This window comes from Oncorhynchus mykiss, chromosome 17, assembly GCF_057628025.1.
Source record: "Oncorhynchus mykiss isolate SJ-2025 chromosome 17, ASM5762802v1, whole genome shotgun sequence".
Lineage (NCBI taxonomy): Eukaryota > Metazoa > Chordata > Actinopteri > Salmoniformes > Salmonidae > Oncorhynchus > Oncorhynchus mykiss.
The window spans coordinates 28015750-28042830 of NC_143038.1; the positions used below are offsets into that span (position 1 = coordinate 28015750).

Below are 27081 nucleotides of genomic sequence, written 5' to 3' on the forward strand. Positions count from 1 at the left end.
TTAATTTGTATTTTGTAAGTGTTCATTTGTCATTTGTATTTTTGGTGCATTCAACCCATTATCAGGTGCTGATTTATTGTTCTTATTTCTTACAGGTACAATGTGGACACCAGAAGTTCAAACATTTCAAAACATGTAAGCATACTGGTGACTTCATACAATTGATATAAGCATACTTAACTATGTGGCATGCAAATATGTAACTATTTACTTCATGAACTCTCAAGGGAGAATTAAAGAGGTTACATTTGGTTAGTCTTTGATTTGATTACTTATTGGTTCGTTTTTTCAAGGGGAGAATGTTGGAATAATGAACAAAAAAATTAAGACATTTTTGTTTTTGTCTCTGCAGATTTCCAACTAACAGATATGTTTTTCTCTCTCAATTGCAAACCTTTGTGGATGAGCAGAAGGTTAGTCAACAAAATAACTGGGTTGCACTTTAATTTATAGTGTTGAAATAACAGGGTAACGTCCGGAAAGTAATAGGAAACAACAGGAAAATAAGACGGCAACGAACAGGTAAGAACGCAGTAATAATCCTTTAATAGTTATTATGTAGCTGCTAAATACTGATAAAAAGTTATATGAATTTTCCTGGTTGTTATGTAGAAAAAAATGTTATCCATAATAGAGGCTAATAGGCAAAGTTAAGTTTTTAGGCCATTTCCCTTTTCTTAGCAGCACCGTTTATACTTGTTAGGAATTAAACATTTGAGGAACTACAGTACAACCTCAAAATGTACCTTTTGGGTCTTTGCTTGTACTGTAGCTGGGTAGTTACTTTGTCGTTGCTGTGTTGTTTTGCTGTTTTTTCCTATTACTTTCCGGTCTTTACCTAGTTATTTCAGCACTCTACTTAAGTCATTGTTATGTAAATTACTATTACTTTCTTTATAGTTTTACCATAGTTTCAGTGTACTTATGGGGCCTTAAAACTTGTATTCTAAAGCAATGATCTGTTCCCCGGTATATTACGATAACTTTCTTAATTGTTTCCCCACATACAGTGTCTTCAGAAAGTATTCACACTACCTACTTGACTTGTTTCATATTTTGTTGTATTACCGCCTGAATTTAAAATTGATTAAATTGAGATATTTTGTCATAATACCGCATAATGTCAAAGTGGAATTATGTTTTTCAATTTAAAAAAATGAATAGAAAATGTAAAGCTGAAATGTCTTGAGCCAATAAGTATTCAACCCTTTTGTTATGGCTTATTGCATGGACTCAATTTCAAACACAAAGACCATGGAGGTTTTCCAATGCCTTGCAAAGAAGGGCACCTGTTTGTAGATGGGTAAAAAAAAAGAAGATGACATTGAATATCAGTTTGAGCATGGTGAAGTTATTGATTACATTTTAGATGGTATATCAATACACCCAGTCACTACAAAGATACAGGCGCCTTCCTAACTCAGTTGCTGTAGAGGAATTTCACCATGAGGCCAATGCATCCTGTTTGCAATAAGGCACTAAAGGAAAACTGCCCAAAAATTGGCAAAGAAGTGTACTTTATGTCCTGAATACAAAGTGTTATGTTTGGTGCAAATCCAACACAACACATCACTCTTCATATGTTCAAGCTTAGTGGTGGCTGCATCATGTTATGGGTGTTCTCGTCATCGGCAAGGACTAGGGAGTTTTTATGATAAAAAGAAACGGAATAGAGCTAAGCACTGGCAAAATCCTAGAGGAAAACCTTGTTTGGGAGACAAATTCACCTTTCAGCAGGACATTAACCTAAAACACAAGGCCAAATATACACTGGAGTTGCTTACCAACATGAAATTGAATGTTCCTGAGTGGCCTAGTTACAGTTTGCAGCATAGAGAGGTTTGCCATTTCATGTAATTGCTTTGCACTGCATTTATTCACTGCAGTTATTTAATCTCATCCAGTAATAAAAGACCAGAACCGGCAGCAGTGTGTCCTGTGTCCAATTAATCTACATGCACCAGAACGCAGAACCAAAGCCAGAGAGCAGTAGCCAGCGCATTCACACATAGGCCCAGACTGGCTACACTAACAATAAATTAAGTTCCATTAATGAACATAGTGGCTTATTAACTTGTGATTGTGTTCATCTGTATAGGGAGAAATTGCATCAAATTAAGTGTGATGTACATAAAGTTTGATATACAAGTTATAAAAAAAAGTGACAGTAAGGCATACAGAAACTATGGTGAAAATATTAAGAAAGTAATTTATATGGTAACAGGGAAACAGCTGTTTGCTTTAGAATACAGTGTCAAGGCCCCGTAGTAGGTACACTGAAACTACTGTATAAAGAAATTACCAGTAAGTTACATAATAATTACTCAAGTACATTGCTGAAATAACTGGATAATGACCGGAAAGAAAAAGGAATCAACGGCAAAACAAGATGGAAACAAGACAGAAACAAGCAACGACAAAGTAACCACCTAGCTGCAAGCAAAGATCAAAAAGTTACATTTTGAGGTTAGCACACATACAGTGGGCCTGAATTCAAAATGGATTCAATATACTTTTTTTTCACCCATCTTGCCACAATACCCCATAATGACAAAGTGAAAAGACGTTTTTAGAAATTTTTGAAATACAGAAATATCTAATTTACATAAGTATTCACAACCCTTTGCTATCATACTCTGAGCTCAGATGCATCCAGTTTCCTTTGATCATCCTTGAGATGTCACTACAACTTGATTGGAGTCCACCTGTTTGGACATGATTTAGAAAGAAACACAACTGTCTACATAAGGTCCCATAGTTGACAGTGCATGTCAACTATACCATGAATATACCATGAAGTTCAAGGAATTATCCATAGATCCCCGTGATATAATTGTGATGAGGCATATATCTAAGGAAGGATATAAAACCATTTGTAGAGTGTTAAAAGTTTGCAAGAGCACAGTGGTCTCCATCATTGGAGAAATAAATACAAATATGGAACTAATCTCTCAGCACTACGTCCGACCAGACTGAGCAACCGGGCAAGAAGGACCTTGGTCAGGGAGGTGACCAAGAACCCAATGACCACTTTGACAGAACTACAGAGTTCCTTGGCTGAGATGGGAGAACCTGCCAGAGGGACAACAGCACTTCAACAATCTGGGCTTTATGGGAGAGTAGACAGAAGGGAACAACTTCTGAGAAAAAGGCACATGACAGCACACCTGGAGTTTGCAAAAAAGGCACCTGATAGACTCTGAGATCAATAGGCAAACATTCTGTGGTCTGATGAGACATGTAACTTTTTCACCTGAATGCAAAGCGCTATGTCTGGAGAAAACCAGGCACAGCTCATCACCCATATAACACCGTCCCTACCGTGAAGCATGGTGGTGGCAGCATCATGCTATGGGGATGCTTTTCAGAGACAGGGACTGGGAGACTGGTAAGGATAGAGGGAACAATGAATGGAGCCAAATACAGGCAAATCCTTGATTATAATCTGCTTCAGAGTGCAAACGACCTTAGGACAATGATCCCAAACATACAGCCAAAGCAACGTTGGAATTGCTTCAGAACAAAAATGTGAACGTCCTTGACTAGCCCAGCCAAAGCACAGACTTCAATTCCATTGAAAATCTGGAGAATGACTTGAAGATTGCTGTTCATCGCCGCTCCCCATTTCATTTAACAGACTTTGAGAAAATCTGCACGGAAGAATCCAGATTTGCAAAGCTGATACAGACATACCTAAGACAACTCAAAGCTGTAAACGTCACCAATGGTGTTTCTACAAATGATTGACTCAGGGGTGTGAATACTTATGTAAAATGAGATATTTCTGTATTTAATTTTCAATACATTTCAAAAAACATGTCTTCACATTGTCATTATGGGGTATTGTGTGTAGAAGAGTGAGATTTTTGTTGTTGTATTTAATCCATTTTAAATCAGGCTGTAACACAACAAAATGTGGAATAAGTCAAGGGTATGAATATTTTCTGAAGGCACTGTTAGTATGATGTAGTTTCTCATATGTTTCTGTTAAATAAACAGTATTTCTTCAAAAGTTCCAAGTACATTCCTAATAAGTATAGACAGTGCTGCTGAGAAGATGGAAATTGCCTTAAATACTTACTACATAACTTTGCTTATTGGTCTTGATTATTGATTTATCTTCAGTAACAAATAATTGTTTCTACATAACAACCAGGAAAATTCATATAACTTTATATTAGTACTTAGAAGCTACATACTGACTATTAATGGGTTATTACCACGTTCTTACCTGGTCGGTGTCGTCTTATTTCCCTGTTGTTTCCTATTGCTTTCCGTACGTTACCCTGTTATTTCAGCACTGTAAACTAAAGTGCTACCCTGTATGGCGCAAATGTATGGAATGCATCCCAAATGGCACCATATTCCCTGCTTTTGACTAGGACCCATAGGACTCTGGTCAAAAGTAGTGCAGTATGTGGAACTACATATATCGTTACTGGGGACCTTGATTGATTTCCACAGGATATATTGCATTGTATCAATCAAAATTGTATGAACAGTGAACCATGATCTTCGGACAGTAGGCACTTTCAACAGCTGCCGTGCCATAGGTGTCCTTCATTTTATAATGGTCAAGTTTAAGGGTTCAGATGAATGACCTGTATGGTTGACATTATCTTTTCAATATTTTACTGCAGTGGGCTAAAGCAGGGTTTACACAACAACCTGGTCTCATAGTTTCAAGTCGGGATATGACGTAATGTGGATGAACATCAAATTTTTACCCATTAATTCCGCGTGGTTACCGGGTTCATTCCGCATGGCTACAGGGTTTAAACAGAAACAACTCAAAGGGTTAAGTTTAGGTATTAATTCCAAGTGATTAAGGTTAGGGCTATGGTTTAGAGAAAGTATAAAACAAAATAATTTTAAAAAAGTGCTGTTTCCATTTAGTATCAAATACTCTCCCTGCTTGCAAGAAAATTGAGAGCTACTGTGGCACAGTGGTCGGTCTAAACAGCATGCTCTGGCTGTCAGTGTTGTGAGGTCAGTCCCAATAATGCCACATATTTCTTTTTTTTGTGGGGGGGTGAGCGCCGAGGGTGGCATATATCGATGTCATCAGGACCTTCTCAAACGTCCGAAATCGACATGTGTTTCTGGTGATCAGGCTGCACATAGTGTTTCTTGGTAGTCTTTAACAAGGCATCCTTAGGTATGCATACAAATAAACATACAGTATTTTTTAAGTTCTAGATTGCAGGAACAAGCTGTTTCAGGTGTTTGAAAAACGCTAAATTCTCCAACTCCAGCCCCCCTCTGGACCAACTCCTCCCCAGCCATCCTCACATACATGATTCAAACCCTCTGTCCCGTCCATACAGTGTATGTGTAAAAACGTAACAATAAGATCAGAGCCTGTCTGGCATGTGAGACTATGGGATTATAGGAGCTAGGTGTTGTGCTAAATCTGATGCCCCTCCATGCAGAGCATAATAGGAGCTAGGTGTTGTGCTAATACTGATGCCCCTCCAGGCAAAGCATAATAGGGACTAGGTGTTGTGCTAAAACTGATGCCCCTCCAGGCAAAGCATAATAGGAGCTAGGTGTTGTGCTAATTATGGTACCCCTCCTTCTACAGGACTTCCTGGGCCAGATGTTCTGCACTCTGGGGGAGATCATCGGTTCCACAGGCAGTCGGCTGGAGAGAATCCTCTCGTAAGTCTACCAATATGTCTATCAAATATCTACTGTGTATCTGCTGTGTAATAGCATGCATCAAAACACGATCTGCTACTGTACGCCTCCGCATTTGACAGGCTTCCAGAATCTCACAATGTTCGCATTGCCTCGTAGATTGCGAAAAACAAGAACACAATCGTTGGTGTGTCTAAGCCCGGAGACTTCCACTGTACAACAGGCATGTAACTGGAGATGAATCTATCGTCAAACCTCCAGCTGAGAAGGATTGTATTTTACGAGAGCTTGAGGCAATAACACATGCTATAGCGGAAACTAGACCTGTCTGGAAGGTCAGGTGGGTTAGGGTTTGCTCAATCAAGCACAGCTACACTCCTTCAAAAAAAGGTGCTATCTAGAACCTAAAATGGTTATTTGGCTGTCCCCTTACACAGAACCCAAGCCGTCTGGGCACGTGCGCCATCGTGCGCCATCGTGCATAAATGTATTTTGTCCCCCACACCAAACACGATCACGACACGCAGGTTAAAATATCAAAACAAACTCTGAACCAATTATATTAATTTGGTGACAAGTCGAAAAGCCTTACACATTTCTGGCAATTTAGCTAGCTAACTTGCACTTGCTAGCTAATTTGTCCCATTTAGCTAGCTTGCTGTTACTAGCTAATTTGTCCTGGGATGTCAACATTGAGTTGTTATTTTACATGAAATGCACAAGGTCCTCTACTCCACCAATTAATCCACACATAAAACGGTCAACCAAATTGTTTCTAGTCATCTCTCCTCCTTCCAGGTTTTTTCTTGTCTTGACGTTATATTATCATTGGCAACTTTCATAAATTAGGTGCATTACCGCCACTGACCTCGTTCGTCTTCAGTCACCCACGTATAAACCAATGAGGAGGTGCGAGAGGCAGAACTTGCAGCGCGATCTGCGTCAGAAATAGAACTGACTTCTATTTTAGCCCTTGGCAACGCAGACGCTCGTTGGCGAGCGCGAGCAGTGCGGGTGCAATAATTTAATAATATAGATTTCTATATTATTAACGCGACGCGAGTGGTGTAGTTAGCCTGCTAGCAGGTCCCTTTGAATAAACTTTCCAGAGAGGGTTCTACATGGAACCCAAAGGGGTTCTATGTGGAACCAAAAAGGTTCTCATATGGGGTCAACCGAAGAACACTTTTGGAAACCTTATATCTAAGTGTAAGGTATTTAAAAATGATTTAAATTATATTTGAACCCATGTCAGTCGCACAACACTGGCCCAGTGAATCACCTAATACATGTGTTCCTCTGTAGCTCAGTTGGTAGAGCATTGCTTGATTCCCGGGACCACCCATACGTAAAAAATCTATGCACACATGACTAAGTCGCTTTGGATGAAAGCTTCTGCTAAAATGGCATATATTATTTTATATGTAATAGACTCAGGATGGAATTGGGCCTTTTTCAATTCAATAGCCAAGGTTTTGAGAACTCCAAAATTGAATTTGCAAGGAAACAATTACAACATTTTACATATCCGGGAAAACACACTGACCAGCTTTGATTGAATGCGTCTCTGTCTCTCTGCCTCTCTCGCTCTCTTGCTCTTTCTCTCTCTCTCTTGCTCTCTGCGTTTGGTGTAAGTAGCAGACAACAGCACAATGCCATAAAGCACAAACTCCGAGGTCCTATTCCCACTAAGAGATATGAAGGAGAGTCTGAGAAGCGGGGTGGCGAAAGAGAATGCTACTTTTCAATTAACATTACGTCCTTGCCTTAAACTTTCACTGTGGCTGGCAACGCAACATTCTTGGTCTGCAGCTCAAATTTACCGTAAATATCACAGTAGCCACTACTAGCCAGTAAGCACAAACTTTTCAACAATGACAGAAACTTTTCTTCTAAAATATATTACTCTCTTGAATAATGTAACAATGCACAAGCATGTATGTGCAGACAATTAAAGGGTTTATTTTCTCATCTGTAGGCTACACTTATTACATTTGAGCTTTAAGACAAAAGCACAAAGTTGCTATGATGGTTCTTCCTTTAAAAGTTACGAGCTTATGCCGCCACCATTAGTGGTAGATGATGGCATTCTGTCATTGCACCACACTATCACAAGGGGGCGTTAGAATGCTGATCTATCGGTAGTCTAAACTGTGGCACAAATGTACTATCTTTTTGTAAATTAATGGAGGCGTTTTATTTTTTTTAGTCTCACTTCTCTGGCACTAGCGTCCTGCGTCAGGCAACAACAACAAAAAACTGTTGGTGGTCCTGGAGTTTAGAGATTGGGTAAATACAATGGGGGAATTACACTTGACATGTGGTTTTGGTTTCTCTCCCTCTAAAAACAGAGATAAATAATTCTAAATAACAAACTGGCTTTATTTACAAATTAGTAAGAATGTCTCACCCCATGTTCAAGAATGGTCTTTTTCACTTTATCCAGATTACAATCGCTCACATTCGGTTATTTGAAAACGAAATAATCTCCAAAATATTGTTATTTTTTAAACAAGCCATAGAAAGTTGGTTGCAATTTCAGTTTAATCCACCTGAAAAGACAGAACAAATAATACAACAAATATTGTGGTTAAAACTCAAATATACTAATTGATAAAAAAAAAACATCTTTATCAGTTGGAACCATTATCAAATGGAAGGGGGAAAAAGTAAAGAACTTGTCTGTCAGCCCTTCATTAAAGACCAAAATTGGTTAATGCAAATTGTGATAAATAAAAATATATTTCAGTTCCATTTTAAGGACCAAAAAATTGACAGCAGTGCCATATAGATTGCAAAATGTTTGGGAAGAGATTTTCAATGTACCGATTCCATGGCACATGGTTTATAAACTGACACACAATTTTCTGTTCCTCCTGAAAGCCCTAATCTGCTTACTTAAATGAATAGAGATCCTGGTCATGGTGCTACAGTATGTTATTACAGCATAATCAAAGTGAGGACAATCAGCAATCTGCTGTATACTTATGGCCTATTGTAACCTGGAGTCACACCTTTCCAGTACTCCTCACCCCGCCTCAAATTCCACTCTTAATACAGTTAGCATTAAAAAACGAGCTGTTTATCTAAAAAAAAAAAAAAATGGCATTGCGACCAAAGATAACAGGCAAAATGGACATAGAAAGAAGCTGGCTTGATGAAAACTATGGTGCAACCCGTTCCAGGGTTAGGACTGTAACCACCAGAGGACTTGAAAATGAGATTGTGAACTCTGCAAACAATGTTTCCACTCTGAGAATGAGAATGGTAAATGACTCTAATTAATACACTCATTCAATACATTGGAATACAACAGAAGCCATACACCCATGATGGGCTGTTAGCAGGACAATAGCCTCTTGCCAAGAAGGAGGGTAGGCAAGGATGCAAGCATGTATGTGCAGACAATTAAAGGGTGTATTTTCTCATCTGCAGGCTACGCTCATTACATTTGAGCTTTAAGATAAAAGCACAGAGTTGCTATAACAGCATGTGTTCATCAAGTAACGTTAGCTTATCAAAAATGTACGATTAACCCTCTCATACAAGTATAAAAGTATGCTAGGCCTAGCTTACAACATTACAACAAACCATGCTTAATTTGTATCAATTTCATGCAAATCATTACATGTGGTAAAAGCAAATTGCGACTGAAAACGTGGGTGTAAGTGAGGAGTGAGGAGAGGAGCTGTTTTATATGGAAGCTCATACCTGCCATCAAAATATCAACGTGCACAATTAGTCTGTGCTTCAGTCTGATTAACTGTAGCCTACTGATAACAACCATAGCTGCAGGTAGCCTAGGGAAGCCTATGCGCTCTTATCCCACCTGGGCCAGGGGAAACGTAGCATCATGTTTTTATAGCCTAAGCTATGCATTTATAGCCTAAAATAGGGACAGTTATTTGTGTTCTGAGAATGTGAACAAATTTGGTTTATATTTACACTTCAGGTGGCTAGGCGACCAATGCCTTTTTAATCCAAGATTATTGACTGGAATTAATCATTTAACACAGTAGTGATGACATACTGTATGAGTATATTTTTAATTACAGCTGCAAACCCTCACGATGCAACCCTGCATACAGCAACCTCAGTCCTGGTAGTTTTTGTCCAATTTGCTGTTGTTGTATCTTTGTCTGTGTAAAGGGTTTTAATAATGTTTTCATCATCCCTAGGGCAGGGCCAAGTTTGATTTTTAACCATATTACCTGATATCCCCCCCCCCACCACTTTGGTAACTGTGGTGTCACCTCTGAACTCACCACACAATGTTACACATTAAAAAACATATCCTATTTGTATGATCTACATTTTACATGTTATTGGTGGCGGGGATGAGCTCTGCTATTACCATTTATACTGTAGAAGTGTTTGCTCAATGAGACAATTTTGTTCACACTGCCCTGCTTTAAGGGGGGCAGCTATTTGGCGAGTGTCGTGCGCTTCCTCCGGAGGTATTATTTTTTCATCTGATTACAGTGCTCTTCTGCGATGTAAGGCAAGGTTACATTTAACACTATACACAGTAGACGTTGTAAAAAGGCAGAGTTACATTTAACACTATACACAGTAGACAAGTCATAAAACCACTAACCTTGTGTTGTTTTCCTGGTCTGCATCTGGCCCACCAGAGGTTGGTTCCCTGGAGCTCACTGTAGGAACTGATTGGCTGTAAAATCCATATATTCAATCATTCATGATTTGATTGATTGTCACTCATTCTATTGCACTATTCTAATAAAACCTGCATTGCCAGTTCATATCAGTAGGTGTCACTATGCACTCGCTAGTCGAAAAAGACTAAACTCCATGATGGCTGCCTGTTTCTGTATTTTTGAATGTTATGGTGGTGCTAGAATCCATCAATTCTCTCTTTCTGCATTAGCCATATGTTATGGTTGGACCAATGTGTTCATATAGTCTGTGTAGACTGCTCTGTGGTGATATTTGTATTTCTTTTCACTTTTAAGTCAGTGAGATGTGCGTCTCAAAAAGCAATGGAAATAAAATAATATGCCAATGAACATTACTGGACTAGCAAACTGGCTGACTAATCTTTTCAGGAACTTCAGTATCCCTTGGCCTTGGGTAGCAGCAGCAGATCATTTCATCTTCTTTATCCGGTGCCAAACACATATATTCAGTGAGTCTAAATGATTCATGTTAACTGCTGACTGCATGATTGCATCATCCTAGCTAGCTAATGTTAGCTATCTAGCTAGGCTGCTCTAAAGATAGCTGTCGAAAAACCCTTATCCATTACATTCGCCCACATTTGGCTACAATTCCGACGCTGTGTTTTAACGGTTTTAAATGGCCCCTTATTTTTCATGTCAGTGAGAAATAATATTTAAAAAAAAATTAAATGCAGTTTTGCACAGATCCATACACTGTGTGTGCCTTCAGTTGACAAACTACACTTCCTCCCCAGTTAGCTTACAAACAGGTATTTGGAGCACGCTATATTGCTAGTTAGCACAGGTGGCGACATATGTCTTCCTTATGTCTTTCGCAAACAAGCTGATATGAAAGATACATTTATTATGTTGTTTCCAAAACAGTACCACAATGATGTGTGTTAATGTTTAGAGCAAGCATCAGGGCTCTTAACAAAACTCCCCTGGTCAGAAGATACTTTCGTAAAAAAGCTCTAAAGTAGTTAGCGTCTATGAAGCTAAGTTTAGTATTTTTGTTAGCTGCTATAGATTGGATCATTCTAGATAGTTTTAGAGGATGACTAAACTGTGTGTTTGCGCTCTCATGAGGCAGGCAACGAGGCAGGCAGGGTTTTCCACTAGATAACATAGCCACAAAGTCAGATTCCACAGACTGGAGAGGAGTGAGGGCGAAGAAAGAAACCAAGTGCAGAGTGCAGTCAAACAACAAGGTGCTGATGCATCCAGACATAGTTGTTGAGAGGTGTGGTTAATGAGGCTCTGTTGCCTGTAGCTAGGAGCCCACTATAACTGACAAGTGAATGCAACTGAGAATTACCGCGTAAAATCCCAGGGTCAGGGTTGTATTCACCTGAGAAAAGAGGCAAACGGGCTGAAATGTAAGAAAATACACGCCTGCTTTCTTTTCCATAGCAAAACGTTTTTCTACATTTTTCTATGGAGTGAACTAATGAATATGTCTGGTGAATGTGCTTGTTTCTGCTGCTTTTAAAGTGTTGTGGCAGCGCCACACCAGATTGAAAAGTACTGGAGCAAATGCTGTCTTGCCACACATTTTCTGTCAGTTCTGGCTCTATGTCACTATGTTGGGAGATAACTAGCAAATACTGGTTGACTGGTGCTGATTGAAAGAGTGTTTGACCGTGTGTGTGTGTCCTACCATGCAAAGACTCACACTCCCATGGAGTGTGACGATAAGAGGGACCAAGGCAGGGAGAGAGAGAGAGGTATTGATCACAGTAGAGACCACACTACACCACACCACACCTCGATGGCAGCAACACGCGCACACACACACACACACACACACACCATATTATATTATTCCTCTGACTTGATGTGCATGTTTCTATGGCAACTGAGAGTGTATAATGTCTCCTTCTGTCTCTATCACCAACATTTCAGTCGGGATAAACTGTTTCATCTTTTCCATTCTGTTCTCTAAAATGGCATCAGACAGTGCGATTATCTGCTTTCAGATCTCAAGTAAAGGGACAAAGAGAGCCTGGTGGTATTCAAAGGCAGGGGATTACTAGGGGAACCCACCACCACTGCCATACGCCAGAATAACTCCTAACAATAACAGGGCAAACATTCAGCCATTTCAACCCACAGGACCACCAACAGTATGTCTATTAAATGTGTACATAGCTGTAGCGTGTTGTCAACCCCCTGCCGACTTTGACTGAAGTGCTTGCTGCTCTCCAAAAATCGAATCATCATCTCTGCACACACGCACAAACACAATATAGGATTTCTGGTTTGTGCCTGGTTACTAGACTTCAGAGAACAACTCCCCCTGCGTGAATATGTTATGGTTTTTAATGCCTCTGTGAGTGCAATCATGTCTCAGGTATGCTTGATGTTGATAAAGCCATAGGGCATATTATGTCTCTTGTAACCAGTCACAGCACAAGCTTTGGGGGGATTGACGGGAACATGCCCACTCAGTGTACCAGGTGGTCATTAGTGTAATTTATGTTGGACCTGGGAGATTTAAGTGACACACACACACAGACCACACCGTGTTTCATCCTTAATTTATCTCCACCCCTTCAAGTTTAACATAAACATACACACTATAGAAAAAAGAAAGGTCTCCCTCTGCCTTCCCCATTAGAAATTCAAGTAGGTTTGAATATGTTAAGACGGCATCAAGGCCGTATTTGTAGTTACTCTTTACACTTGAGTAAGTCAGGAGTTCCTCCTTCTTTCCCAGTGTCACGACGTGGCCCTTTTGGGTGTATATCGTGGCTCCTCCCTCTCTCATTCTCTCTCCCACCCCAGCTTTTACAACGGTCATAAATTCCTAGTAGAAACTATTTTCACTGCCATGGAGAATTGAGTGAGAGAGCATATGGAGAACAAAAGGCATTCTTCTTGCCAAAACTCATAATCCTCCAAATTTGAGAATTAAACAGTATTTCTATTTTTGAGAATGTTGGAGTGGTTTGTGGGCACTTAAGGGACAGTCATGTCGAGGTTGTTTCATTTGGTGATCTCACGAAGGACCGGATACACACATTACTGTCTTTGGTTGTGTACACTTCTCAATTATAGGGTTTGCATCTGATGGTTGTATAAAATATATGGTTGAATATGAAACTATTTGTGAGAAGATGTAATGTGATGTTGGCCTTCTAAACAAGATACTTGTTTAGAAATAAGGTTTTAACTAGTCAGTGGCCACTCCCCCGTGAGCCCAGACATTACATCAGGCATCATGGAACCGACCCCTTCTTCCACAGAGTATAAAACCACTCGTGACAAAATTTACATTAGACCAGAAAATATGGAGCTGTCGCTACATGTTGAAATGGTAGGCAATTTAAACCAGAGTCAAGATACTGCTGGGACAGGGTCCCCACATTGAAATGGCTACTCCTCTAGACAAAAACATGCCGGGTGACGCTGCTGTGTGAAGTGGTTCAAACTACTCTAGGGACCGGAAAACATGGAAGCTGTCGCTACATGTTGAAATGGTTGGCAACTCTACCCAAAGACAAGACCAGAGAATGTGGAGATCATTCCCACATTGAAATGGCTAAGAAATCTACAAACCAAAGAACAATTATTCAGGCTGCAGCTGTTTAAATACTTTAGTCTGGTAAACGCATCCGATCTAAGAACATTTCTGAATGGTACTCTGAAATATTAATTATAACAACCTACAACTCCAACAGACTTTGATTTCTGGTGAACAAACCAGAGGCTTTTGGTTGACTGACTATCCAGCAGACAGACCGGTGATCGCAGAGAGGGACAACAAAGACGTACTCTCGGAAATATGTAAATTGCAATTGATTTTCAAATACACGGCTGTTCATGTTAAAAGTATTAGCATTTCATGTGTAGTTATCGACTGTATTACAGTGAATCCTCTCTGAGTTTCCTGCTCTTGAACGGTCCCCACCCCTTTCCTTTGTCTACCAAGCCATCATATCGGCTTAGCCCACTAGGGACTTTTCAGTGTATCATGTCAGTAACCAATGTTTGACCTAATGGGGTGTGTTTTTATGCAATTCTGTGTGATTATTTAGTTATTAAATAAACAATTAAGACAATTTGTATATTGCTGATTCATGATAGGGTTCGTGCAGATATCCAAGGGTTTGCGACGTTGAGGTAATAGTACATTAATAGAAGACTGTGATCTGTGAAAATAATAAAATATCTGAAGAGTTACATGGAAATTGAAACTGTACAAACATTTTTCCATGGTGCCCCGACTTCCTAGTTAATTACTATTCCGTGATTCGTTGAATTACGGAATAATTACAAATAGAGAAATGATTTGATAACAAACAGTCTTCACATTTAGCCAACACTACAACACCAGGTATGATGGAAAGACTTGGGGAAGAATCTTCAAGCCCCACAGCTGTACAGTAATTAACTTCCCAAACAGAGACTCTGGGGAAACGTAATAACTGACAACACAAAGCAAGGCTGCAAAGCTCCATAAACCACAGCCATCAAAGACAAGCTTATGCCAGTGCCATGCAAGCTGCACAACAGCACCAAAGTTCAATATCAAAACCTTCACAAATTAATTTTAAGTTAATTTGAAGGAAAGCAACACCCATTCACACGCACACAGTCTATCTGATGAAATATTTAAAGGCCAAATGTAGAGCGACTCTTGATGTTCCTCTGTTGTTCCTTTCGTTCCACTCAGTACAGTACAGCAAACTGGCATGGCCTCAGAGCTTTGATCAATCCAACACTCACCAACCCACAAGTTAACAGACCTGAGTTTGTCTCTCTCTCTCTCTCTCTCTCTCCCTCATTATAAAGCCTATGAACTATAGTGGCCCTCCCTGTGCTCTTTGTTTCAATGGGTTTCTGATTAACAAATTTGAGTTTGTGTGGTTTTGATTTTGAAAAAAATTCAATCAAAATCTTAATCTCAAAGTGTGAAATGTGAGTCTTTGAAGTACCGGTGAGTTTTTGGCATTGTGGCAGGTTGGTGGGTTTTGATCTGACAGGCAGCGTCTCTGCAATGTGTGTGTGTAGGCTATATGCTGCTACTCTGGGTTTGTATTTATTTTCAGTCCTGGGTTCAAATACTATTCGAAATCTCCCAAATACTTTGAGAGCTTGCTTTAGCCTGCCTAGAGTGCCAGGTGGGTGGGGCTCACGCTTTTGGGATTTTTCTATTGGCTCTTTTACAACAGACAAGCTCAATCAAGCCCAGCTAAAGTATTTTAAATGATTTAAAATAGTATTTGAACCCAGGTCTGTTTATTTTCAGTGTAGTTCTGGCGGAACTGCATGCATTGCGCTGGCTGGGTTGCTATGGAGAGGAGACTTTTGTTCCTGTGTGGGTGACTTTGGGTGGTGAAGCACATTAGTTGGAGATGGTTCTGCTTTAAAAATCCGTGGGCTGTTTGCTGTGTGTGGCGGTCAGATCTGGTTTTAAACAGGATCTGAAGTCTTTCAAATTGCTTTGAGCATCAGCTCGGGTCTGCTCATAGTGCCAGATAGGCAAGGTTAACATGTTTTCTGACTATTTCAAACTTTCTCTTGCATCAGTCAAGTTCAATCGAGAACCGCATAGTATTTTTGAAAGATCTCAAATACTGACCCTAGGACTGCATGGTGGCAGGTGACACACCAATGTCATTGGGCAACTCAAGTCAAGTTTGATTTAATTGGTCCATGGTAAACTCCTTGAGTGTGGGGGAACTGTTTCTGTGTTGACCTGACACTTGAACCTCATTAGAGACCTTTTTATGTAGAGGTCCACCTCTTCACCTGTTCACTGCCCTTCTCTCCCTTGTTAAATGCAATCATGAAAGCTCTTTTTCCCTCTTATGTCTTCCTCCATTTAGTAAATATGCTTTTAGTAGGAGGATGAACTGTCTATTTAAAGCTCGAAAGTCAATCCTTCTATACAACCATTAAAACAGCAGGGGAACTGTGCTACTATTCTGTTCATTTGCAGCAGTATAGAGATATGGGAACTAAGAGGTATTCTTTGCCACAATGGATTATTGGCAATAATTAGATACTTATACCTTAACGTACTTACTGACATTTTAGAATGGCCAAATAAATGACAAAACCCTTTCTCCTATTGTCTGTCTCTATCTCTCTCTCGTTGTCTCACTTACACACACACACACACTTATTTGCCCATTCATTTTAATAACTGGGAGTCTTTGCACAGGTCAGTATGGTGCCGTGCATCCCTACACATTATTTATTATCCTCTATATAATTAAATATCCCATGGCCAAGAGGATTGTCTCACGTTCCCCAAATGAATTAAATCAGAGCAAATACCAATTTAAAAGGAGGAACAACCTGCCAACATTGTTTATTGAGATGTATGAGCTGCTAGCAGCCAGTTAAACTAGCTGCTGAGGAAGGTGACCGCGATTCATTTGCCAACCATATTCATTCCTTCCACACAGTCCATCGCTTCCCAAGTGTCTCCCCTCTCCAGCTCCCCTAGATGAAAACACAAGTAAAGTTAACAGCACTTGGCATAAATATTTCCAGATTGAATATTAAACACAGTGTCTCTCAAGTTTCTCCCTTCCCCTAAACAAAAACACAGGTGAAGTTAACATTGCTTATAAGCACTTGGTATGTCAACTTGGTGTAAAAGATCTCAAAGATTGAATATTAAAATAAAATGCCATATTTCTCTTTTGTCAGGTACACTTGATCGATGTTGCTCTGTCCTTGTCCCCCCAACCCATTTCTTCACAAAAGTTACTGCGCAAGCGCGCGCACACAGAGCTCTTAAATTCCACTGTAATTATGTTCCACTCCACATCTCCAGCACCTCTTGCCCTGATAAGATTCAGATTAAAACCCTTGCGCTGCTTGTATGTCCTCCCACTTCCCTGTCTAAAAATATTTCTTCACTGGTTTAATATTACTTATTTCAATCCAATTCTTAAGGCTGCCACTCATACCAGGCCACAACAGACAGACGGACCACTGTACTGTGCAGTGATGAACCCGTAATTGTCCCCCATGATGAAATCAAGGGGGGGACTATGGATCTGTCTCTGTCCTTAGTCACACGCGATATCTCAGACACCACTCGCCCGATTCTGATGAAACTTCCCAACTTCTGTCCTGTTTGCGCTACAGTCATGACATTTTGAACATACAATATATGCATGTCCTCATAAGCAACATGTGTCCCATAAGGCCATTCACTAAGCCTCGATTCAGGTTTTTTGTAGCAAAATTTGAAATAGTGTTTTTTACATTGGATAAAAGTAGAGACTCAGAGCTAGGAAATGATATATCATATACTGCAGTTGAAGAAGAATGGGAAAGTAATTCTGCTTTGAAAGTTGATTAACTTCTAACCCCACTTCTGTCAAAATGGCCTACTTGAGAGCTCTTCTTTGTGTACACCCATTCAGCATTGTTCAACCCTCTTATGCCTTAGCCTCACCCATCTCTTTAAGGATTCACATGTGAGGCCATGTAGTAAAAACACACGCTTTATCTAAGTTGTCACATGCACAGGATACAGAACGTGTAAAAGGTACACTGAAATGGTTACTTGCATAGTAGCAATATCAAAAACAGAAAGTGTCCAGATAAAAATATTTCATAATTATTAGATGACGCTTACCTGACACACTTGTGTAAATTGATGGGTCATGTAATACAAATGCCCCCCCAGCCACTTCTAGCTAAGTGGATGGGTCACTATTTGTCTAAACATGTGCACATGTTCATGAAATACAATAGATGGCCGTAATCACCCCCAGACACACCTGACTAATTTGATGGTCATGTAATATTCCGGCCAAAGTGGAGTCTTTGTTTAGACATGCATAATCCCAACTCATACTACTACCAATTCAAACATTGTCATAGCTGTAGTGTGATTCTGCAGGTAGCTAGGTAGCCAACAAACTAGGTTCAATTAGTAGAAAGGGGAGGAAGGGAAGCGCTACTAAGGTACACAATAGTACATTTTGGTAGACAGAAGGTGCGCTTTGGTAAAAGGGGTGATTTGGTCATCAAAAAGAAAGGAGGACCAAGGCACTCTTCATATAATTAATTAAAATGCCTTTATTTGTATGGCATGTTCAATAGAAACAAAGTTTTAAAAATACAACACGTTTCAGCTGCATGGCCTTCGTCAGGGACTAAAAAATAAATATTAAAATGTCCTCTTTTGAACAGCTTTTCCAATTAGCCCTAATTTTAAGAGGGAGGTTCAATGTTTGCTGGCTAACATTAGGCTATAACTAGCAATGCAAATGGATTTCTGATTCAAATAATATTACTCCATATATCATACATGTAACATTAACTAGCGAGCCAGCAGGCTAACGTTCACTAGCTAACTAACAGTATGCTTTAAATTGCAATAAAAACGACTTTCTGACAAAATTAGAAACTTATATTTGAAATTGTAGCTAGATTCTTACCGGTATACATGGATGAACTGCAGACTGGAACCATGTAACTCTGTTTTGTTTGTAGCTACATCTTGTTTGGTCTGCGTTGTGTCAAGCAACTCCGGCTCACACACTTACCGTGGCGTGTGCAGAAAGTAGCCTAGCACTTTCTCCACCTGATATGTTGATAGCACCTGCTAAATTCAGGGCGTCAATGTTGTTGAGAAAAGTAGCAAAACTTTGTTAGTTCTCGATGGCTAACGTTATATCTTTCAAAAACTGCAGTAAAGGACTATCAACACATACTGAACAGCTCACGTTACAGACAGAAGCCTGCTACATGGCAGACCAATCAAAACTCCCAGCATGTCCAGCCCATTGTTTTCTTTTCTCTGTTCTTCAGTCTCTATTTGTTGTTTTCTCTATCAGAAGAAGAAATGTGTTCTAGGCAGTGTTCTAGAATACATTTGTTAAAATTATGCAGCTGAGAGGATGTCCATTGGATTCAGACTGAATATCTTGAATTTAGACAGACTTGTTTCTTAAAATTCAGTAACATGCATGAGCCAAGGAAGGCACTCCTTTTGGAATGAATATTTAACCCAGGGAGCAGAAAATAGTTTAAATAACGTCAAAATGACATTCTGACATCATTTCAACCACTTTCTGGTTGTAATGAAGTTGTATGAATATTGTTTTTCCCGCTGGTAAATGTATTTATTGAGTTTATGAAATGGCACATTGTAGGTCACTTTCTAAACCCTTAAAGCACCTTTTATATCTTTTCAATTAGATGTTGTCCTTCTTTCCCCCCCTCCCGTACCACCTGCAAGGAGATTCTTGGCATTTGAGGGCCAGCTCTGCATAAACATTAAATGTAATTTCCACTGTGGGGTGTTTGATCTTTGTCCAAATAGATAATTAGCTTGAAATGCCTTTAGTGTGCCACCCACAGTCTCCCTGTTGCCCTCATGCCAATAGGACGTTGGAAAACGTGGAAGCTTATCAAATTCAGCCAGGCATGCTCCCTGTGTACTGGCATTGGTGACGAGAGGTCCTGGGGTTAGTGTTTTTTATTGGCTGAAATATATTTATAGCCTCATATCCCCCCTGGATATAAGCATCATTTATTTACTGTTTAGGACTAAGGCACGATGAATATACTTTTTCTACACTTTTTGGTGTTGTCTTTCCCAAACAGATAATGTATGTTGCTTGTCTTCCCTTGACCCAAAGATTCACTGTGGCTTTTTAGATATGATAATGACACGATAATGTCTATAAGGTGGATAATGCACCTGATGTAGGAGATGTAGGTTACAGCTCTAAATACTGCATCTACAAGTGGCTTAGCATGCAAATGTGGCCAGTCGATTCAGAGTGCTCGGGGGGAAGTGGGGACTTTGCTAAGAGCTATTTCAATTCTTCTGGTGGAACAAGGGAGGCTCTGCATATGTTTTCTGACAAAAGCACATCCCAGTTTGGGGCTGTCTAGGGTTGCAAAGGGAGGGTATATTACTGGAAACTTTCGATGTTTACCAGTAAACTACAATAATTTTTGTAATTTCAAATGTTTTAGTGGCCTATTTGGGGTACTTGAGATTACCACCGGCGTCTGTATTTATCTCTGGCCTTCTGTGTTGCCTTATCACATCTAAAATATATATATAATAAAATAAGATGATTTTAGAATAAAAATAGAATGACAAAGTTGTAAAATAAGATCCTAATTATAAACTATCAAGTTAGTGAATAGCATTGGTGTTTAATATAAGAGTTTCAGCATGAAATATATTTGAAAAAATGACACACTTCATTTATTTTACTTACTACGTTTTGTAAATGTTGTAAATGTTTTGTCGCTAAACTCATGACAGTGGCAGAGCTAACTGAGAATAATGTCATTAATGATTAGAATCGTTTGTCATTAATTAGGCTTGAACCATATAGTCTATTTAATATAAACTCATGGACAATATGGACAGATATATATATATATATATTCATATATTTTTTCAAAGTTATTGAAGCATAAATTACCAAAGTTACCATAGATTTCCTGTTAATTACCAAAATTACTGAATATCCTGGTAACTTGCAACCCTAGGGCCGACTAGCTCAAAGAAAGGTGAGTGTTGGATCATCAGAGAAAGAGAGGTAAGAAAAGGGTGTAGGTGGAGTATAGAGAAAGAAGGAGAGACACAAAAGACTGAACTAAATAAAGAAAACGCTGTTGGGGTTTTGAGTGCCTTCTATGCTAATTGACTTGCCTTGTTACCGCGTTTCTCCTTCTCGTACCCTGGGGCTCTCATTCTCACCCACCGCAAGACAAAGTAGACATGTTGTGCCAAGTTTAAAGCTCTTGATTACAGTGTGCGGCAGTCCACAGATAGCACAGACATATGCTGCTGTTTTTTTTACCGTTGCTTTATATTTTGGCAGGAGGTTGCTCTTCGTGGAAAGTAGTCAAAACAAGTGAGTCATGCTTGCTCACCATGACTAAGACAGCATGTTGTTGATAATAACAGTTTATCTGGCAATCTCATTTGTGACAAATATCCAACATACTGTTATTTCCACATTTCTCTGAAGGAGTTTGACCACACAACATCTTTGTCTGAGGAAGAGAATTGATCACAACTCACAAGTGAGTTACAGTCTAACACTTCCGCCGCTCGAGCTGACTTCTGTCTCTGTAAAGATAATGTAACGTTATGACTATAGCTACTGTTCCCTGAAGGAGGGAAACAAGATACAACATACCGTAATTTCCGGACTATAAGCGGCTACACAATTCCCACGCTTTGAACCTCGCGGTTTATACAATGACGCGGCTAATTTATGGATTTTTCCCGCTTTCACAAGATTCATGCCGCCAAAAAACTGAACACCGTCACATAATGTGACGTAAATCGAGCGCGCTCAAACTTCCCATCATTCTGATTACGGTAGTAATTTTGTCACCCTCATCATGGCAAAGACACGGAGAAATGCATATGATGCAGCTTTCAAGTTGAAGGCGATCGATCTGGCTGTTGGAAAAGGAAATAGAGCTGCTGCACGGGAGCTTGGCCTTAATTGAGTCGATGATAAGACGTTGGAAACAGCAGCGTGAGGAACTGACTCAGTGCAAAAAGACAACAAAAGCTTTCAGAGGGAAGAAAAGCAGATGGCCCTTTCCGGATGAAAGTGACGAGAGCGACAATGAAAACGATCCAACATCGGATGAAGCAATTCTGAGGCTATTCAACTCCGACACCGAAGGAGATGACTTCAGTGGTTTCAGTGCACAGGAGGAGGAAGATAGTGACCAAGTTCATTTGTTTCAATGTACCGGTAGGCACCTGCGGCTTATAGACATGTGCGGCTTATTTATGTACAAAATACGTATTTTTTTATAATTCAGTGGGTGCGGTTTATATTCAGGTGCGCTTAATAGTTCAGCAATTACGGTACTATGGGTAGTCTCACTCTCATGACTTCGGTTGAAAGATCTACAATCACGCCTGACAAAAGCCAATGAAATTTGCACAGGTGATGAGCTGAGGCTCAGATTTATTCTTGGGCAAAACCAAAGGAGGAGGGGTGTGCCTCTTTGTAAACAACAACTGGTGTACTTCTTTAAATGTTAAGAAAGTCTTAATAAGCTTTTACTCACCTAGAATACTTCATGGTAAATAGCAGACCATTTTATCTACCTAGAGATTTTTAATCTGTAATCGTCACTGCTTTCTACATCTCACCACAAACTGTGTCGATGTGGCAGGACTATTACGAATTACTAAGAGAAACCCAGCCATGAGTCGCCCAGTGACGCAAACATCCCAGACGAGCTGAATGCCTTTTGTGCTAGTTTTGAAGCAAACACTGAGCCAGGCATGATAGCCCCTGATGTCCCGGATGGCTGTGTGATCTCGCTCTCTGTGGTTTATGTGAGTAAGACTTTTAAACAGGTTAACACTCACAAGTATTCTGGGCCAGATGGAATACCAGGGCACATTCTCTGAGCATGCGCAGACCAGCTGGCAAGTGTCTTCACGGACATTTTCAACATCTCCTTGTCCCAGTCTGTAATCCCAACATGTTTCAAGCAGCACCATTGTTCTTGTTCCTAAGAACTCAAAACTTAACGTGCCAAACAACTATCGTTCCGTAGCACTCACATCTGTAACCATGAAATGCTTTGAAAGGCTGATCATGGCACACATCAACACCATCATCCCAGGCATCCTGGACCCACTCCAATTCACATACCGCCACAACAGATCCAGAGACGACACAATATCTGTTGCACTCCACACTGCTCTCTCCCACCTAGACAAGAGGTATCCCTCAGGCAGTGTCAGAGGAATACCTGGAAAAGTGTCAAAAAACCCAGCCACCCAAGCCATAGACGGTTCACTCTACTACCACACTGCAAGCAGTACCGGATCGCCAAGTCTGGGACCAAAAGGTACCTGAATAGCTTCTACTCCCAAGCTATAAGACTGCTGAGCAGCTAATCAAATGGCTACTCAGACTATTGCACTGACCCTTTGTTATGCACTGACTCTCTTACACTGACTCTATGCACACTCACTGGACTGCCCACACTCCAACACACACACACACACACTTTCTGCATACAATTCTGCTACTCTGTTTAATATCTATCCTGTTTGCCTACTTTTACCCCTACCTACATGTGTATATTGCCTCAAATACATTGTACCCCTGCATATAGCCTAGCGGTTAACCGCATTGGGCCAGTAACTAAAAGGCTGCTGGTTTGAATCTCCCAGCCAACTCAATGTGCCCTTGAGCAAGGCACTTAACCCTAACTGCTCCTATATGTCACTCTGGATAAGAGCGTCTGCTAAATGACTCAAATGTACTGGTACTCCTTGTATATAGTCTTGTTATTTATTGTGTTACTAATTTTATTTGCTAATTGTCTTACTTTTTAACTCTGCATTGTTGGGCTCGTAAGTAAGCATTTCGTGATCAATTCTACACCTGTTCTATTCGGCGCATGTGACAAATCATTTGATTATTTGCAGGCCCTCATGACCAACACGTTTCCTATAAGGAACTACCAGTGATTTCCAGCGAGGGCAAAAATACTTAATTGTTTTTTTTCTCTCTCTCATTAATCCACGCAACATAAATTTGAGTAATTGTCACTAATTGGCCCTTGGGGGGGGCTGCGTCATTCGTGGGGGAGGACATTTTTAGTGTTGCCTCGTTACCACTTCCGGAACACTGCGAAATAGGTTTGAAATATAGCTCTCCCTTTCCTCTTTTCAACAAACATAATTGTTCATGGATACTCCACAATCAAAAAATTAATCTATAAAAGACACACATTCCCCTCACCTCAATGTTTTGTCATGCTGACATGAATTGACCAGGTGGATGAGTTCGTTCAAAGAATTCACACATTTTAACCTTAAAAATATTACACAGCGCCATTTAGATTTGGAGTAATTTGCACTGTGACAACCAATCTTGGTGTCCCCTACCCCAACACACACACTCAACCCCCTGTCTGTTTGAACTAGGGAAAGGAGGTCAGGGGACAAAGGTTGTACCCTTGTACTAGACATTATTCATGATTGACTCTTAATTGACTTAGTGGTAAAATGTAGTCGATAAATTGAGAGCTTGGTTATAGCTGCAAAAATATGATTCTGAGACAATTGGCTTTGAAGTACCGAACCCTCATTGGTTTGAATGGTGTCAGTAATTTTTACCTTATTTTTAACTAAACAACATGAATTGGGGTATTTAGACTACTATACAAGGTAGAGAACATTGAACAAAACAAGCCTGTGTCCATAACTCAATTTTGACAAAAATGCAGATAGAACCATATACTGTGAAGCTCTCAAAATTTGTGATACGACTGCTAAGGGAGTGCTCCATTGAGAAGCTTGAAGTGTGCTCTCATTGTAAACGATCTTCCAGCTTCATGACATACATTTCTGTATGGCTTTCCCTCTCGTTTTACCCGGCCGAAATACCCCCCACTCGATGTTCATCTTTACTTCAGGGAGTTGCCTTTAGATATTTCTGTGTGTGATGATGGTAATAAGCATGGCTGGGATGGTAAGTGTTTGGGAAAAGTAATTGATGACCTCCTTTTCTTGGCTGATATTCAGCCTCTGCTTACCGAAGTTTAGATAGCAGAGGTTGTGATACATACACTGCTCAAAAGAAATAAAGGGAACACTAAAATAACACATCCTAGATCTGAATGAATGAAATATTCTTATTAAATGGATTTGGAGTCACACTCAAAATTAAAGTGGAAAACCACACTACAGGCTGATCCAACTTGTGTGTAATGTAATGTCCTTAAAACAAGTCAAAATGAGGCTCAGTAGTGTGTGTGGCCTCCACGTACCTGTATGACCTCCCTACAACGCCTGGGCATGCTCCTGATGAGGTGGCGGATGGTCTCCTGAGGGATCTCCTCCCAGATCTGGACTAAAAGCATCCGCCATCTCCTGGACAGTCTGTGGTGCAACGTGGCGTTGGTGGATGGAGCGAGACATGATGTCCCAGATGTGCTTAATTGGATTCAGGTCTGGGGAACGGGCGGGCCAGTCCATAGCATCAATGCCTTCCTCTTGCAGGAACTGCTGACACACTCCAGCCACATGAGGTCTAGCATTGTCTTGCATTAGGAGGAACCCAGGGCCAACTGCACCAGCATATGGTCTCACAAGGAGTCTGAGGATCTCATCTCAGTACCTAATGGCAGTCAGGCTACCTCTGGCGAGCACATGGAGGGCTGTGCGGCCCCCCAAAGAAGTGCCACCCCACACCATGACTGACCCACCTCCAAACTGGTCATGCTGGAGGATGTTGCAGGCAGCAGAACGTTCTCCATGGCTTCTCCAGAATGTCACGTCTGTCACGTGCTCAGTGTGAACCTGCTTTCATCTGTGTAGAGCACAGGGCGCCAGTGGCGAATTGCCAATCTTGGTGTTCTCTGGCAAATGCCAAACGTCCTGTTGGGCTTTAAGCACAACCCCCACCTGTGGACGTCGGGCCCTCATACCACCCTCATGGAGTCTGTTTCTGACCGTTTGAGCAGACACATGCACATTTGTGGCCTGATGGAGGTCATTTTGCAGAGCTCTGGCAGTGCTCCTCCTACTCCTCCTTGCACAAAGGCGGAGGTAGCGGTAGCGGTCCTGCTGCTGGGTTGTTGCTCTCCTACGGCCTCCTCCACGTCTCTTGATGTACTGGCCTGTCTCCTGGTAGCGCCTCCATGCTCTGGAGACTACGCTGACAGACACAGCAAACCTTCTTGCCACAGCTCACATTGATGTGACATCCTGGATGAGCTGCACTACCTGAGCCACTTGTGTGGGTTGTAGACTCCGTCTCATGCTACCACTATACTGAAAGCACCGCCAGCATTCAAAAGTGACCAAACATCAGCCAGGAAGCATAGGAACTGAGAAGTGGTCTGTGGTTATCATCTGCAGAACCACTCCTTTATTGGGGGTGTCTTGCTAATTGCCTATAATTTCCCCTTGTTGTCTATTCCATTTGCACAACAGCATGTGACATTATTGTCAATCAGTGTTGCTTCCTAAGTGGACAGTTTGATTTCACAGAAGTGTGATTGACTTGGAGTTACAGTACATTGTGTTGTTTAAGTGTTCCCTTTATTTTTTTGAGCAGTGTATTTTATTTAAAACTCAAATGTACAGTGCCATGGTGGCAGATTGGCAACATGCGTCTTGAATTTGGATCCAATTCTATACAGTAGATTAATAAATCATCATTGGTGTACTATGCAAGGATTCTGTCAAATATAGCAATCCATCTTACCAGACTCAAAATATCTAAAAAAATTGATGATTATGGATTCTTCCCAAACGTTAATTAATACATTTCACATAACAGGACGGTAAAATAAAGTGTGCTTTCTTCTTTTCCTTCATTTCTGTTCATCTTAAAAAACAATCTTAGCAAAACATAAAAATCAAAAAGAGCCCTATACCCACATCCCCTCTTTCCCAATTAAAAGCCCTTTTCCACTCGCATTCTCTCTGTTAAATTTCTCATTACGTTTTACATGTGGGGAAAGGAGGCCCGAGCAAACAAACATGCATAATGAATCACCCCCCTTTTCTCCAAAAGGCCTCCGTACATGTTTTTATCTCTCATTAGATGCTCCCAGCAGACCCTGCTGAAGAAGGGTATTTCTTTATCTCACATCCTAACGTATCCCTCCCTAAGCCTCCGCTAATCTCACCAAAAGTGTGTGTCCTTCAGTGTCGCCTCGTACATTACTCCCTGAATTAAATGTGCTTGATATGGTGTGGCGGTGAATTATGTATTCAAAGAACAATCTCAATCTCGTCACCTTCCAATACCAC

General features: G+C 40.5%; 1 protein-coding gene and 1 long non-coding RNA gene across 3 annotated transcripts in view; one reads left to right on the forward strand and one right to left on the reverse strand.

Annotated features, from left to right (window-relative positions):
- LOC149975888 (uncharacterized) overlaps positions 1-21143 on the reverse strand; it is a 53114-nt gene extending 31971 nt beyond the window's left edge. The window contains exon 1 of one of the 2 annotated variants that reach the window (XR_016487858.1): positions 20974-21143. This is a non-coding gene — a long non-coding RNA (uncharacterized LOC149975888). The remainder of the gene's footprint in view (positions 1-20973) is intronic. The other variant, XR_016487859.1, reaches the window with a different exon arrangement.
- LOC110493933 (copine-9) overlaps positions 1-27081 on the forward strand; it is a 202659-nt gene that overhangs the window by 84189 nt on the left and 91389 nt on the right. The window contains exons 5-6 of the mRNA XM_090205168.1: positions 96-135; positions 5585-5661. Coding sequence (XP_090061294.1) covers positions 96-135; positions 5585-5661 — 117 coding nt within the window. The remainder of the gene's footprint in view (positions 1-95; positions 136-5584; positions 5662-27081) is intronic.